The following is a 16193-nucleotide window of genomic DNA, read 5'->3' on the forward strand; positions in this document are numbered from 1 at the left end:
AATCTGAAAACAAATTATTTAAAAATAAAAAATAAAAAACAAAAAAAGGAACAACATAATTAGCAATTTGCTTCTTTTGCTTCAGTTGTAATGCATTTGAATGATCCATCATTGGAGGTAGGTGGAATCTTTGGTGCCCGTCCTTTCCTCTCTTTTACCTTACCACTTGCTATTAATTTATAGTTTTGAAGGTGCATCAACTAGCCTCTTGGCTTCTTTACACATGTTTAGCCCCTAACTTTATAAAGAATCCTATGATATTTAAAAAAAAAAAAAAAAAAATCTTCTAATACCTTAAGTTGGATCTATTCTTAAAAACAAAAAATTGTTTTTTAAAAAAGAAAAATATTTTCTAAATTGAAAATGTGTAACAAACTTTTAACAATTTTTTTTTCTTTGAATTTTTTTTTCATATTATTTTAAGAACCAAATTTTAGATATTTTTCGATTGTTTATTTATAAACTGTTTGCAGACATAATTGAAAATATGGATGATTGCATTACATATAATTGCAGTATATCTTTAGGTAAAATAAGCTAAAAAACTATAAAAACTTGTTTTGAAAAACTATTTTTTAACAACGTTTTGAAACAAATCCTAAAATGTTTTTATTCTTTATAATTTATTGAGTTGTTTGGTTGGTAGTTTGCTTTTGGTTCTTTTTAACCATGAAAGGTTTAACTTTTATGATCAATAGAGTTGAATCTTGTTGCTTGTTTTCTAAGCAAGGATAAAGATAAAAGAAAAAAAGCAATAATAAAGACGGTAAAATGATATTAATTATGAGGTTTTATTATTTTAAAATTTGTGGAAAATATTTAAAGAGTATTGACAATTATTTTTAAGATTTATTATTAAATTTTACAGTTAAAAATAAAAATAATTTATTAAACATTAAATGGTAACTAAATAATATTTTAATAATATATTTTTAAAAACTAAGACTTGAATTATTTTTTCACATAACTTATTTATTTAGAATGTCAAAAATATAAGCTTTGAAAAACATAAATGTTTTAATAACTAATGATGAAAATATTAGTGAACACAAATTTATGGTTACTTAGATTTTACAAATATATAAAAAATATAAATAAATATTTTGATAAAAAAAATGGCAAATTATTAAAAATTTATTAAAATATCTAAATTTAAAAAAAAAATGATAAAATAAACAAAAATATATATATTTTATAAGTGTAACTAATATATATATATATATATATATATATATATATATATATATATATATATATATATATATATAATCAATAATAATCTTTATCAATTTTTTTTAAAATAAAACATTTAAACCATCTGAATTACTAAAAAGGATTTCAAAATAATTCATTTGTTTTCTTCCTTTGGAAAGTTATTTGGAGATAATGATGAAATGGGTGTTGAATTCAACGAACTTTAAGGCATGTGCTGCTGTACGTACAATCCTAAAAAAAAGACCAATTTAAAATTGAAGACCAATCCGCTTCCAAAACTTGCGAGGGATGTTGTGCTTTTTAATTTTTATATTAGAAATTTTATTATTCTTGTTTACGAACTTAGCGAGCAAGTTTCCACACCTGGGGAGTGAGGTCCTCTCACAAAAATGTGTAGGACATTAGGACGAGGGCCCTTTAGCCTTTAGGAGGCCCCCACCGGGGCCTAAAAGTCGGATGAATGAACCATCCGCGTGGGTGCGAGTGGGGCCACTGCTATTTTGGAGTCTTCCTCCATTCTCTGTTTCCCAGGCTACTTTGATTGCCTTCAAATGCCATTACGCCCTTGGCCTCATTGGCTGGGCAAATGGACCGGGGTGGCTCACGGTTTATTTTTATTTTTCAATTTAATTTCGTCTCATTTTTTAATTTCTTTTTTTATATTTGATTAGATGTAGAATAACACTCACATTTGAGAAAATAATTTTACACGTGTCATCTCCTTTTTGATATTTGTACTTTTAGATTTTTTATTATCAAAAAAATATTCCATGTGAGATAAAAATTAAAAATATAATTTAAGGATATTTTTGTTGAGAAAAATATTATATTTCTTTCTTTCGGATTCGGGTTTTTAACGTCCGAACAGAGTAAATAATTCTTTGTTTTTAGTGCAAGGGTGGAATCACCGGCATGAATGGAATCGGAAGGCACGCGTTTGCGCGATCCCACCATTGAGGGAAAGGGGGAGAGACTTGCGGTTGACTAGATCAATGTACGAGTGCGAACGCTTCCACGCTTCCACGCCTACACACTCACTCACCAGTCACCACGTCAGAAATATCACCGATAAATTTAGCTGACGCGGCGACCAATTATTGGATGATGTGGCGTGGTCTTTCTGTTCCCCATGTGATCTCTTCCTGTGGATAGATGAAGCGGCAAACAAACTAGGAGGGACTAGGGAGGTGAACCTACAGGGTCATTGCCACATCACTTGCATACGTCAGCAAAAGTAATTTTAAAAAAGGGAGAATTATGTTTTGGGGTAGATGGACCCTCAAATTAACAAAAGGTCCATGTAACTCTTCAAATTGAGCCCAAGACCTAATGAAAGTATGGAAATTGAGTTGAAGGATATCATTCTTCAGTATTTCCAAAAATGCCCTTTGTTGATTTTGAGAAAAAAAAATAATATTTTTGAAAAATACTTTTATTTAATTTAATATTTTTAAAAAATACTTTTATGTAATTTAATATTTTTTAAAATACTTTTATTTAATTTAATATTTTTAAAAAATAAATTTATTTAATTTAATATAATATTTTTTTTAAAATAAATTTATTTAATTTAATATTTAAAAAAATTTTAATTTAATATTTTTTTTAAAATACTTTAATTTAATTTAATATTTTTGAAAAAAAATTATTTAATTTAATATTTTTGAAAACTACTTTTATTTAATTTAGTATTTTTTTTAAAAAAAATTATTGAAAAAAAATTATTTAACTTAATTTTATAAAATATTTTATATGTGTTCTTAAAGGATATATTTTTCCGTTACTATTTTATATCCTTCAACTCAATTTAAAGAGTTATATGCATCTTTTGTTAATTTGGGTCCATCTACCCAAAAGATGATTCTCCCTTTAAAAAAAGTGCCGCAATGCAAGGAATCTATTCCTCCGTCTTCTATACATAGCTTTGCAAGCTACAAACTGGTCTGACAAGTGAGAAGGAGTATGATCGGATGGCCCTTCGTGGTGGTTTGAGTTTAATTCTTTGAGTGAAAAAATCGCATCTCAAGTTTCTTCAATTTCTGGTTTCTTTTCTTCTGGGGTTTTTATTTGATTTCTACTCTCTAACTTTCTCTCTGCGACTCGCTGTTTCGGTTACTTGTCGGAGACAAAGAGGGAAAATTCCTGGTAATTTTTCTTTCTCGTTTCCGGCAGATTTTCGCTAGAACGTAAAGGAAGCTATGCTATAATATCATGTGGATGTTTCATACATATTCTTCTACCTTTTGTTATTTGTTGTGCTCGACTCGCCATTTTCTGTTTTGCAGATCGTTTTAAAGCTTTGATTTGGTTGAGAGGGTGAATTTTGATTATAATGTCCTGTTGTTTGCATTTTTAAGGGTGGAAATTCTTGTCAACTGTGGCCATGTATTTGTATTAGGTTCAGTCGTGTCTTCCAACGTCTGAAACAAGAAAAAAAATAAAAATAGAATCTGAGATTCGAAATTTTGATTATGGTTTATTTTTTTGCATTTTCTTTAGTGTTTTGATCTAGTAATGAGTATCTTTTATCCGGTGACTGACCTGTGCCACTTTCTTCTGGATGGGCATGGAGTTTCTTGTATTAATATGGCTATATAACACCATTTGACACTCTATGTATGGTTTTTAATCCTCTGCATAGTAATTTAAGAAGGGCATTATGAAGAGATGGATCTTTGAGGAGATTGTATTGCTAAAGGTGTTATGGTTCCTCCACAGTTTTGAGGAGCGTTTTATATATATAAATAGGCATAATTACATATTCGTATAGATTTTCAGATTTATATTTCTGTTCTCATCTGGTCATTATCTTCTACAATTTTTTGACTCTGAGCACTTCCATTTCTTTAACAGTGGCTAGTGTGGAGATTCATATTGACATTACTTTCTTGATACTGAAATGTGGTAATTACTAGAATTCTAGTAATAGATCAACCAACTATTTTTTGCGGTTGCTGGATTATAGGACTCTGCCTATAGGAATTGTATTTAGATGCTTGCCCTTCGTAGATTAAGGAAACATGGTTCTATACTTTCAAGAAATAATAGAAACTTAAATCTCACACGGAGCATGCTTTCACATACACATTTGGACAGTAATTTTTGTTTAAGTTCCATAAAATTGCTTAAATTAATTCCAAGGGTATTAATCACTAGGTACCTTAAAACGTTGTCAGGGTTCATATATGGCCACATGTCATCCTATTTAAATTGAACTGAAATGGAGGAGAGTGTCAAATGATTAAGATATGTATGGCAAGGTTGGGTTCTCTCTCTACATTTGTTCATGTTGTCTATTTTCTTTGCACATGTTCCATATTGTCTATTTTCTAGTGCTTGCTGTCCTAATTTCTGAAGTTTGAAACCATGTACAGGACAAGCATACGATAAAACATTTCATGAGTCTTGCAATTTAATCTATATTTTTCCTATAGTAGTATTATTTATTACCAAAACAGCTTAAAATATTTGATATCATAATTCAACAATGCTTAATCATTGAACTTCATGACATTGCCATGAAGATTTCTCTAGCAAGCAAAGTATTCAAATTATGAGTGTGATGTTTTTTCTTATTTATAGCATGCTATGTATTCAACATGAAATATTCATATTTTTACAATCTCTGATTTTGGGTTATACAATGAAATTGCAGTTAAACTCGGTCTTACTAGATGAGTAAGACAATTCAGGTGTATGGATTCCCTTCTATTGTGTCTGCAGATGAAATTAAGGAATTTCTGGAGAAATATACTGGTGAAGGAACTATTGAGGCCTTAGAGATTAAGCAGCCTAGAAGTGGAGCATCAATGACGCATGCTAAAGTCCAGTTTACATCCTTTGAACTTGCAGAGTTTATTATCACATTATGTAAAAAAAAAGTATGGTATGGGCGCAATTATTTGAAGGCTCGAGAAATGGATCTTGATATTATTCCAAAGCCAAGGGCCTTTTTGCATAGTATGGATCGGATAACATTACATTTTGGCTGTCAGATGTCAGATGAACGATTTTGTGTGCTCTGGAAAGCAATAAATGTTTCTGTCAAATTTGGGTCTGGATTGAGAAAATTTTACTTTTTTCTTTCTCATGGCTCTGAGGAGTACAAGCTTGAGCTTTCCTATGAGAACATTTGGCAAATTCAACTACAGCATCCACGTGGTCAAATTACAAAATTTCTCCTAATTCAGGTTTGCTTGACAAAATTTTGATTGTTAAATTTCTATTATTCGCTTTCACTTCGTACTTCTTTTTACCATGGCTGTGTCCATTACAAATATTGAATAATTTGCATGTCTAGGTTGTATTGTTACTTTTTCCTCTTTTGTGAACTCTTTATGGTTTGCCCATCTACAAGCAAATTAAATTGCATTACCAATTCAATGTCTCTTCAATTATTTTCTTAGAAAGGTTAGAGCTCAGAGATGAAATCTTGCCAAAGTGGTTAACTTAGATCAATGGATTAATTGTTATGTTTGTTGCTTGATTTATTACTTTTTGTGTTTTAAGAGACCTGAAAGGTGAAACAAGGTAATTTTTGTGGATGTTACATACTTGGGAGAAGGCAATGTAGCTTGGATATGGGAAATGGACACTATAACATGAGATGCATACACTGAAGTGATAAGTAATAAGTTAAAAGTAATTGATATCATTGAAAATCAAATCTGATAAATGTTTGTTTTGTTATCTCTGTTGCATGTACTCTCCAAATAAGGGTGGCTTTTTGAATAATCAATTACCTCATTTTGTACATGCTTAAATAACTGGCTTTTGAATCTCAAAATTTATAAGATGCCTGATTTATACGTTTCTCTAAATGGGCAACATGTTAAGGATTTTACAAGAACTTTAGCTTTTTTGAATATATTGTTTTGACTCCTGCTGTTTCCTAAATATACCAGGCTGCATTCTATCTACATCCTAAGTATGTCCAAGCTTTGAGAAAGTAATTTTTAATTAATGGTACATATGGTGAGCATCCATATGTATCTGATGAGCCTCCATTTTAGTGTATGTTGGCTACAAACATGTCTTCCTTACAGAAGTGTCTAGATTTAGAGGAGAGGTATAGTGCTATGGGAAAGAGCAATCTGTATTCCATCCTTTTACATTTGTATTGGCATCATTGTTATATCATTTTAAAGCAACCATAGATCCTGATTGTACATAATCCTTCTAAAATGGTTCTAATGGTAATCTATGGAAGATGAATAAATTAAAAAACAAATCAATATAGAAAGAATTGATAATTTATACAAGTAGAAATTTTATTTATGATATTCCGAAATTTAGAAGGATCATTTTCTAAACTAAAAGGTACTATACTCCTTCCATAATGTCAAAATAGTACAATACTTCAGTTTTACATCTTTATTCTTCAGTTATTTGAATGTGCCCAAACCTTGACTTTTATGTCAAAATTTGAAAATACTGAAGCATTGTCCAATCTTAATCCAGATGATCTTCCAATTGAGTATAATATTAGTCTTACTGTCAAATTGGGTATAGTATTCGTTGTTCAAACCTCTCCTGTTTTCCCTGCATCAAGAAGTATGTCAATTACCATATGGAGTAAAAATAATTTATCATATCACATCTTTATCTTCCGTATGAACTGGTAGTTTTTGGCTTTACATTGATATAAGGATTCCTTGGACTAAATATGCATATGGACTTTCACTGATATATGTTCTTGGAGAGTGGTAGGTCTTGTGTAATGCTGCGCGGCTTGACCTGTTTCTATTATAAGTTTGAAGTTTTGACATCTTTTATGAATATTTGTGTTAAATGTTTGGTGTTATATGTCAACAGTCACTTGTATTTTAGAGAATTTGTGTTAATGATGCATAATGAGAATTTGCGTTAATGGTTCAATTGCTTTATTCGTGTGTTTACATGTCCACCATGTTACTAACATGTTTTTCCTCTTTGGTTACTAGTTACTTGGTGCTCCACAGATTTATGAGAAAGATGTACCTGTCCTCAGCTATTATTTTAAGGAAGCTCCTGATGACCAGTGGGTCAGGGAAATTGATTTTACTCCATCATGCTTTATTGGGCAATCTTTTGCGTTATGTTTGGAGCTTCCATATGGCAGTCAACTACCAAATTTTCGTGAAAATTTTGCTTATTATAAAGAAAATGATGGCAAATTCATTTTGGAGAGTGGCTCAAGTTATTCTCACAATTTGCATCTAGTTCCCATCTTGGGTCCACCTCAAGGATCTAGCTTGCCATTTCAAATATTGTTTAAGATAAATACTTTGGTTCAGAATGGGTGTTTATCAGGGCCTACTCTTGATACCAGTTTTTTCCGGTTGGTTGATCCAGAGAGGTTTCCTATTTCTTTTATAGAGCATGCCCTTGAGAAACTGTATCATTTGAAAGAGTGCTGTTATGAGCCTGTAAGGTGGCTTAGTGAGCAGTACAGAACCTACGTGAAGAAGCCAGTTGCTGGATCTCCTGCTATTTCCTTGGATACTGGATTGGTGTATGTCCGGAGGGTTCAGATTACCCCATGTAAAGTATACTTTTGTGGCCCAGAGGTTAATGTCTCCAATCGGGTTTTACGCAATTATCCTGAAGATATTGATAACTTTCTCCGTGTTTCTTTTCTAGATGAGAACTTGGAGAAAATTCATTCAACAGTTATATCTCCTCGTATGTCAAAAGAAGGAAGGCGAACTGGAGTATACAGAAGGATACTATCAATTCTTCAAAATGGCATAGTTATTGGTGATAAGAAGTTCGATTTTCTTGCCTTTTCATCAAGTCAGTTGCGGGATAATTCTGCCTGGATGTTTGCTTCAAGACCTGGGCTTACTGCTGCGGAAATCAGAAGCTGGATGGGTGATTTTTCTCAGATAAGAAATGTAGCAAAATATGCTGCCAGACTGGGTCAGTCTTTCAGCTCGTCCAAGGAAACATTGAAAGTTGCTAAGGATGAAATTGAAAATATTCCTGACATTGAAATCCATAAGGGTCGAACAACATATGTCTTCTCCGATGGAATTGGGAAAATATCTCCTCAATTGGCTCACAGAGTGGCCATAAAATGTGGTTGTAAAAGTTCTACTCCATCCGCTTTCCAGATTCGATATGGTGGGTACAAGGGTGTAGTTGCTGTTGATCCAACATCATCTAGGAAATTATCATTGAGAAAGAGCATGTTCAAGTATGAATCAGATAACACAAACCTAGATGTTTTAGCATGGAGCAAATATCAGCCTTCTTTTCTCAATCGTCAATTGATCACCCTTTTATCTACTCTCGGAGTTAAGGATCATGTTTTTGAAAAGAAGCAAAGAGCAGCTGTGGATCAACTGGACACCATCTTAAAAGATCCAGTAGCGGCACAGGAGGCACTGGAGTTGATGTCTCCAGGAGAGAACACTAATGTTCTCAAAGAAATGCTCATGTGTGGTTATAAGCCAGATGCTGAACCATTTCTTTCAATGATGCTGCAAACTTTCCGGGCTGCAAAGTTGCTGGAACTGCGCACTAAAACAAGAATATTTGTTCCAAATGGAAGGTCTATGATGGGATGTCTAGATGAAACTAGAACCTTGGAATATGGTGAAGTGTTTGTACAAATTTCTGGCACTGGAGGAAGGCAATCCTTTGGTGATTCCCTCATGTTCCGTGGAAGTGGATCACACCATGATAATTTTATTCTTGAGGGAAAGATTGTTGTTGCTAAAAATCCTTGTCTACACCCTGGTGATGTGCGGGTCCTGTGGGCTGTTAATGTGCCTACTTTGCATCATATGGTGGATTGTGTTGTTTTTCCACAAAAAGGAAAGAGGTAAAGATGCTATAATATCTCCAAATTGATATTTTGAGGCAATAAATCCTATATTGATTTGGTAATAGGCTGTTGTTTTAGTGTCGAACTTTGACTTGCAAACAATCAATCTGAGATTATGCGCATAAAAACATGTTTGTCATATATACTAAATCTACTTGATGTGTTGTATATGTGCCATTTACTATGATTAAATATGCATGCACACAAATATGCACACACATTCTTCTTCAGTTTTAAACTTTTTTAAATGCTTTGGAGCTCCATGTGTACATGTATACACGCATAAATGAATACATAAGCATCCAGCATGCTCAGGCATATACTGGCTTTATATGTATGTAGATATTAGTTTATTTCTAGGCACATATTGGCTTTATATGTGCATATTAGTTTGTTTCTGACTAGTAAAATTAATTATGTGTCTTCTGATTTTTTTGACTGATAAGTTTCTATTTGTTGCTTGTAGAATTATCATATAATGATTTTATTTTTTCAAATAAAGTGCTGCTTTGTCTTAGTTAATCTTCTGCTGTTGATTATAGTTATTTGTACTTTTCTTTATGCCAAGTTGTTTACTGACAATTGCTGAATTATAAGATCAGACCTCACCCAAACGAATGTTCGGGGAGTGATTTGGATGGAGATATCTACTTTGTTTGTTGGGATCGTGATCTAATTCCACCTCAACAAATCAATCCCATGGATTATACCCCAGCTCCAACTAAGGTCTTGGATCATGATGTCATGATTGAGGTATTTACTCTTTCAGTTGTTCATTGTGTTCAAGTGATTTGGAATAGATTGCTTATTTATTTACTGATTTCCCCTGTGCACATTTCTCTCTCTCCTGGCCATTGTTTGTTAATTGATTTTTCTTTCTGAAACAACGTTGTGTAGTCACCAATGTTTACATTGTTGACTGGGTTTTTTTTTTTTTTTTTTTAACTTTTGGTCATTGGCCATGTAGCAATGCAATTTAACAGGATTATGGTCTCATAATTAAACATCCATTATATATCTCAGTAATTGTTTATGCAATTAAATAAGCAAATAAATCATCTTTCCCTTATCTAGTCATCATCACTCTGCATCTTATATTTGCTAAAAGCATTTGTGCATATTTTTCTTTGTATGTGACTGCATACATGTGCCTCATTCATCAGCATTCCATAAGAATATGAAAATAGATATTCACTTGTATTTAATTCTTTAGGTAATTGTTTTCACTTTTCACACACTCACACCTTAAAGTACACAGGGCAACAGTTTCAAGTGACAGTATGAATCATCATCACATATGTAAACTGTATATAAAGGCTAGAAAGCTAGTTAACTTTGGGCATTAGAACAACGAAATATTGGCCTAAGAAGTCTTCAAAGCATTTAATTGTTGGATTGCATTTATGGGCACATTAAGATGTATTTGTAACTTTGTGAAGCTTGATGTTCACTTAAAGCTCCTTTGTCCTTTCCATCCTTTTTCTTTCTTCTGTCTTTGCTTAAAATAATGTGATTGTATTTATGGAGCAGGAAGTTGAGGAGTATTTCACCAACTACATAGTGAATGACAGCTTAGGAATCATTGCAAATGCCCACACCGTCTTTGCAGATAAGGAGTACGACAAAGCATATTGTGATCCTTGCACAGAGCTCGCAAAGTTATTTTCAATTGCTGTTGACTTCCCAAAAACTGGCGTGCCTGCTGAAATACCACGTAATCTACGTGTGAAGGAATATCCAGATTTCATGGAAAAGGCTGACAAACCAACCTATGAATCACAATCTGTGATTGGAAAGCTTTTTCGAGAAGTGAAAGACATTGCACCACACAACTGTAATATAAGATCCTTCACCAGGGATGTGGCAAGGCAGTCTTATGACCCTGACATGGAAGTGGTTGGTTTTGAAGACTATGTCAGTGATGCTTTCTATTACAAAAGTGAGTATGATTATAAGTTGGGGAACCTGATGGATTATTATGGGATTAAAACAGAGAGTGAAATACTCAGTGGGAGTATCATGAGAATGTCAAAATCTTTTGATAGGAGGAAGGATGCAGAAGCCATTGGTTTGGCTGTAAAGTCCTTGAGAAAGGAAGCTAGGACATGGTTCAACAAAATGGGAAGTGAGACAGATTCTGAAGCTGACGATGTATATGCAAAAGCATCTGCTTGGTACCATGTTACTTATCATCCTGATTATTGGGGTTGTTACAATGAGGGAATGGATCGAGATCATTTCCTCAGTTTTCCATGGTGTGTTTATGACAAACTGATCCACACCAAGAGGAAGAAAATGAGTGGTAGGTCTCTACATCTGTCATCGCTGGAACGAAGACTCAGCCAAGGGTTGCGTTTGGGTTGAGGAATTTGCCATGGTATGTGTTCCTTATATCTTCTCCCCGCAACACGTACCCCTACACCCATCTCTGAAGTATTGGAGAAGATATTTAGTTCTTTCTTTCTAGTGAATTATGGCTATATGTTCATAGGAACATTCAGACATGACTTAACCCCTGCACCCTAGTACTTTACTGGTTTGTGTTTGTCTATATTATCTGATGTAAATTTGGTATATGTTTGCCTATGTACTGAATGCAAATGCTGTATTGTGATCATTGGAACTAGAATATTAATTCCTACTGATAAATTTATCTATGCTTTTCCTTTTATTGCTTATCTTGACTCTGGCTCAAGCAGTGTGTCTGAAGACGTCCCACACATTACATACATGGATGAAATTAGTTCTCTGACACACCGTGAACCTTCCCTGAGCTTGAGGAGAAAAATGGACTAACAATAAAGGTCTAACAGTCGAACATCATTTTTTAAGCAGAGGTTTTTACACGGGCATCTCAAAGCAATCCTGGGGTCCTGTCATCAGAATCCAATATGAAAGGTAAATTTTCTCCTTGTATGCATAATCCTAGGATTTGCATGGTTATACATTTTTATTATTAATCACTGGAATTGTGAGACTAGGATCACCTTCAAACCACATCATTTGTGCCTCGGAACAACAAGAAGTTGAGTTAGTTCCTTAGTGCTCAATTCTAGTCCGGCCAAGCTTCTGCAGTTTGTTAGAAAACTTTTCAACAATTAATTGATAATATCACTTAGGTTGGGAAATGGAGACAAAATCTGATCTGATTGACTTGGTATCATTGAAGATATTTGCCAAATTCATGGGTTTGAAAGATTGGTTGACAAAAACAGTGTTCCTTTGAAACAAATTTTATTTCCTCAATCGTGAAAAATGTTGCTTTCCTTTTGTTTTTTCCTTGATAGATACCTGAGATGGTAGACTCAATTTAGCATGACTTCCTGGTTACAGACAAGTCCAAACATGTAATTTTTCAACAAATAAAAAAACAAATAAAACTTCATTTTGTCTTTCATATAGCTTTTGAAGGTGGAAATCCATTCAATATCTTAATTGTGTTGTCCACTGGTCCAATTTTACTGCAAATTTCCTCCCACCATGGTATCCTCTGAATGAAACAGAATGAGCAGTTGCAACCAACTTTAAAAAAAAAAAAATCTCATGGGTCTCAAGCTCTCTGGTAAATTTCTTCTTGGAATTGTAAGCAACCAGAAAACTTGAACCACATAACATTTAACATTTCTGCTCCTTTTTGGTTGCTTTTATGTTCAAAGTCTTCTCTAATAGTTAGTATGAGGCTATCTCCTGGAAGTTGTGTTTTTGGATTTCATGAATATGTAAAGGCCATTCCCAAAGGCCAGAGGACAACTTATCATCTGTTTCTACAACCATCGGTTTTTCTTCTGATTATGCACAACCATATCCACAACAATTTACATGTGTTAACCAATACCATGTTGGTTTGCACTTGTCGTAGATATACAAAGAGGTGATGCCCAAATCTGGTCATTATTTATGATCTACTTACCTTCACCACAGTATACATTGATGTCCCGAAACTAGTCTCAAAGAATGGACCAAGAAAACTAGCGGGCAAAGTAGTTTTTGGTCATCTTTAAACAACATCATTTCCGCCTTAGAACAACAAACAATTGAGTTCCTTCTTTGTGGCTGGATTCCAGCTGGTGGGAGAACTCCACAGTTTTCTTGTAAAGCCTATCAAACACTTCGTCAATAATCCCACTTCCAAAATGTTCGCCAAAAATCCCCTCCATGCCAGCTCTAAAGTTCATTGTATAGTCCTTCCCACTGACCGCCACATGCTTTGATGTAGGGTCCATTAGCTCCATTCTCTCAATGATTAAATACCCATTTCTTTCAACCAGGCTTGTCATTTGCTCCAGGGAGGTTGCATAAATAGGCAAGTTGAAGGAGTCCACTTCAGCTTCACTGATTAATCCCTGTAATGAAGATTGATAACTTTGACATTATCTCTTGAATTTGATGCAGGGTTTGTTTGTAAAACAACATAAAACTACTAGATAAGCAAAAAATTCACCAATTATGAATTCTGCATAATATAAACAAGATTTTAGCATAATGTATACTTCCATCAGTTGAATACAACTTGAACTGCTTAATGTCAGCGGGCCCGGCTCCCTCAACCCCAGCCAAAAATTTCTCTCTTTTGTTTCTAAAATATACTATTAATTCTCAAGTTCCACATTAATTTTCTATGCGAAATTTTACTTGACTATGTTCAGAGTCCTCTCAACTATTAGATGTTAAAGTCACTTTTCTAATTCCAAAATGGAATATCATCCGCCTTACCTCCTTGGCCATGTCCATGAGGCTTGATCCCAGAAGATCGAACATAATACCAATTGGGATATGAGAAGTAGGGATCCCAGTTGGGAGAGCTGGAATGAGGAGCACTATCATCCCTCCAAACACAAGTTCCTTAGCTCTCGCACTCAAAAAGATCTCCATGTCATGCTCAAATTGAGCTGCATAAGCATGGCTTACTTCTTCTGGGCCACTTGTGTAGTGAATCCTTCCCCTGTTCCATGCAGGGGAGTTTTTGTCCAACAACTCTTCAGGCACCTTTGAGAGCCAGTGGAGTGCATGAGAGGAAAACATGAAATGGATAGATGACTCCGGGAATAACCGGCCATGGAAAGAACCCGGGACGCCACAGGCAAAGTACCGCCTTTCAGTTGGGAGGGATGCAAATAGGGTATTGAAATCATTGGCCACATGATCATTAAAGAAGACTTGAAATTCGGGCATTTCAGATTTGAGACCTTGCGCCAGGTACTTCCTTTCTACAGCTTCCACTATATGTTGCATTGCTATGAAGGTATTTGGCCCAACTGAACATCCCAAATCTGCAAGACGAAACGGGTTTGAAGAGAAGCACTTTACATCAAGCTTCTTAGCAATTGCCTCTTCAATCGTAATCCTCGACGCATTTGTAGCTTGTCTCTACAAAACGTATAGTCCACCATGTGTCTGTCATTACTTAATGTCAGGGGTGATATTCCCATAAAACAAGCAATTTTTAAGAGGCGTATGTTCAACCATAATTGAAGTGGAATAAGGGACAAAGAAGAAACCCAGGCATGTATGCACTGAAGGGGTAGTTGTGTTTGTTCCTCAAACTTGAATCAGGTCATCCATGAAATATGTGAGGTAGAGAAAATATATGAAGGGATAACAAGAAGTATAAAAACAGTCAAAATACCTGTAAATGGGAGTTGTTGAGGTAGCTGTGAGGTCCATCCCCTCCGTTCATCGGAAAAGATTGTTGCATAGTGGCTGTGTTGTTGTTGCTCATCTCTCACTGCCTAAGTGAGCCATTTACTTCTGATGGACTCTCCATAAAGACAATGGTGAGGGAGGGTCTCATGGACTTTTTTCCCTCATTGACAATGGCCTCTGACTAGGTCTAGCCGGCCATCTGTATTGGCTCATTATGCCATTGATGTTTTGTCCTTCATACCATTTTTTAATCTTCTTTAAAACTTTTAATTATTTTTTTATAAATCTTATTGACTAGCCAACAAATTTAGTTTTGCAAGCACTACTTTGACTGAGAATTGTGACGTGTGATCCACCCATCATTCATTCAGAGCACATGGAACATTATCCTTTTCACATTTTGATTAAATTATAGTTGTAGAGGCATGAGGTTACATCTTAACACCTCATCTAAGGGCATCCCAACAATATCAGTTAGGGTAGAAGAGTCCATTTGGAATCAAAGAAGGTAGAGTCATTCCTGACATATCAACTCATTATTCATTGAAGAAGGTAGAGTCATTCATGACGTATCACCTCATTATTTATTGAAGAAGTTTTGCTTCTTCAACTAAATATTTATAAATCTAGTAGGAACAAAAAGTCAAAAGAGGGGCAAAGTAATGACTTCACTCGGAGATAATATGCAACAATACAAAATCAAATCTAAAGTTACAAAAGCAACATATAAATGATCAATCTTGAACCATTTGTCTATCTCTTCTATTCCGGATTCCTTTAATTTATGAGCCTCGACATCCTTTTGGATTTGAATAGAAAACAAAAACAAAGACACAAAGTTAGAAGGGAAAAAAAATATATATTGTCAAGTTATTTATAAGTGAAATGAATTTAAAGTCGGATATAAAATAATTTATTGATTTAATTTTTTTTTCCTTAATTTTCTTCACTCATGCTTTTTTTTCTTTGTTTTTGTTCCTTCGCATTTTCCTTCAAATTTTCTCTCATCCTAACATAACCTAAAACATTTATGTATGCAGAACCGAATAATAAGAGATGACTGAACCCCTACACGACTCTTAAACCCTAAGACCCCAATTACCAGACTCAACAACCAACAACCATACTTCAATCTTGATCCTAGTTCATAAAAGCAGTATATAATGAAACAACCCATTCCCATGTGAGAGGAAAAATATCATTCATGTGGGATCCATCATCCATGCTGTGTTTATGGCAAACTGATCCACATCAACAAGGATAAAAAGTGTATTAGAAGGTCTCTACATCTGTCATCGCTGGATTAACACAAATTCAGTCATGGGTTGCATTTGGGTTAAGGAATTTGCCATCCTATGTGTTTTCTCCCTCCAACATGTCCCCCCATCCTTGCAAGCCTGACGCATTGGAAAAGGAGTTCAGTTCTTTCTTTTAAGTGAAGTATGGCTATATGTTCATAGGAACATACCCCTACACCTTAGCACTTTACGACTGTGTTTAGTATCACGCTATTTCCTGCAAGTTG

The 16193-nt window shown here is 34.3% G+C and overlaps 2 protein-coding genes across 2 annotated transcripts; one reads left to right on the forward strand and one right to left on the reverse strand.

Annotated features, from left to right (window-relative positions):
• The first annotated feature begins 3116 nt into the window (after nt 1-3116).
• Nucleotides 3117-11696, forward strand: LOC100262811 (probable RNA-dependent RNA polymerase 1). Its single transcript, XM_002284878.4, has 5 exons — nt 3117-3360; nt 4871-5405; nt 7158-9022; nt 9628-9778; nt 10556-11696. The coding sequence occupies exons 2-5, from the start codon at nt 4890-4892 to the stop codon at nt 11387-11389; spliced, it is 3366 nt and encodes a 1121-aa protein (XP_002284914.1). The 5' UTR covers nt 3117-3360; nt 4871-4889; the 3' UTR covers nt 11390-11696.
• A 1201-nt stretch (nt 11697-12897) lies between these two features.
• LOC100264640 (loganic acid O-methyltransferase) lies at nt 12898-15468 on the reverse strand. The gene is made up of 3 exons (XM_002281330.4): nt 14652-15468; nt 13739-14392; nt 12898-13368 (listed from the first exon to the last, which is right to left on the reverse strand). Exons 1-3 carry the CDS (start codon nt 14742-14744, stop codon nt 13033-13035), a joined length of 1083 nt encoding a protein of 360 aa, XP_002281366.1. The 5' UTR covers nt 14745-15468; the 3' UTR covers nt 12898-13032.
• Between the last annotated feature and the right edge of the window lie 725 nt (nt 15469-16193).

Source organism: Vitis vinifera, chromosome 1 (genome assembly GCF_030704535.1).
Source record: "Vitis vinifera cultivar Pinot Noir 40024 chromosome 1, ASM3070453v1".
NCBI lineage: Eukaryota > Viridiplantae > Streptophyta > Magnoliopsida > Vitales > Vitaceae > Vitis > Vitis vinifera.

Excerpts from the sequence above, each read along its gene's own strand:
- LOC100262811 (XM_002284878.4), top strand. The coding sequence starts at position 4,890 with ATGAGTAAGACAATTCAGGTGTATGGATTCCCTTCTATTGTGTCTGCA. Across the intron at positions 5,406-7,157 it reads CAAAATTTCTCCTAATTCAG|TTACTTGGTGCTCCACAGAT; the intron begins GTTTGCTTGACA and ends TTTGGTTACTAG. Across the intron at positions 9,023-9,627 it reads TTTCCACAAAAAGGAAAGAG|ACCTCACCCAAACGAATGTT; the intron begins GTAAAGATGCTA and ends TTATAAGATCAG.
- LOC100264640 (XM_002281330.4), bottom strand. The coding sequence starts at position 14,744 with ATGAGCAACAACAACACAGCCACTATGCAACAATCTTTTCCGATGAAC. Across the intron at positions 14,393-14,651 it reads TCAACAACTCCCATTTACAG|AGACAAGCTACAAATGCGTC; the intron begins GTATTTTGACTG and ends TACGTTTTGTAG. Across the intron at positions 13,369-13,738 it reads TCATGGACATGGCCAAGGAG|GGATTAATCAGTGAAGCTGA; the intron begins GTAAGGCGGATG and ends TCTTCATTACAG.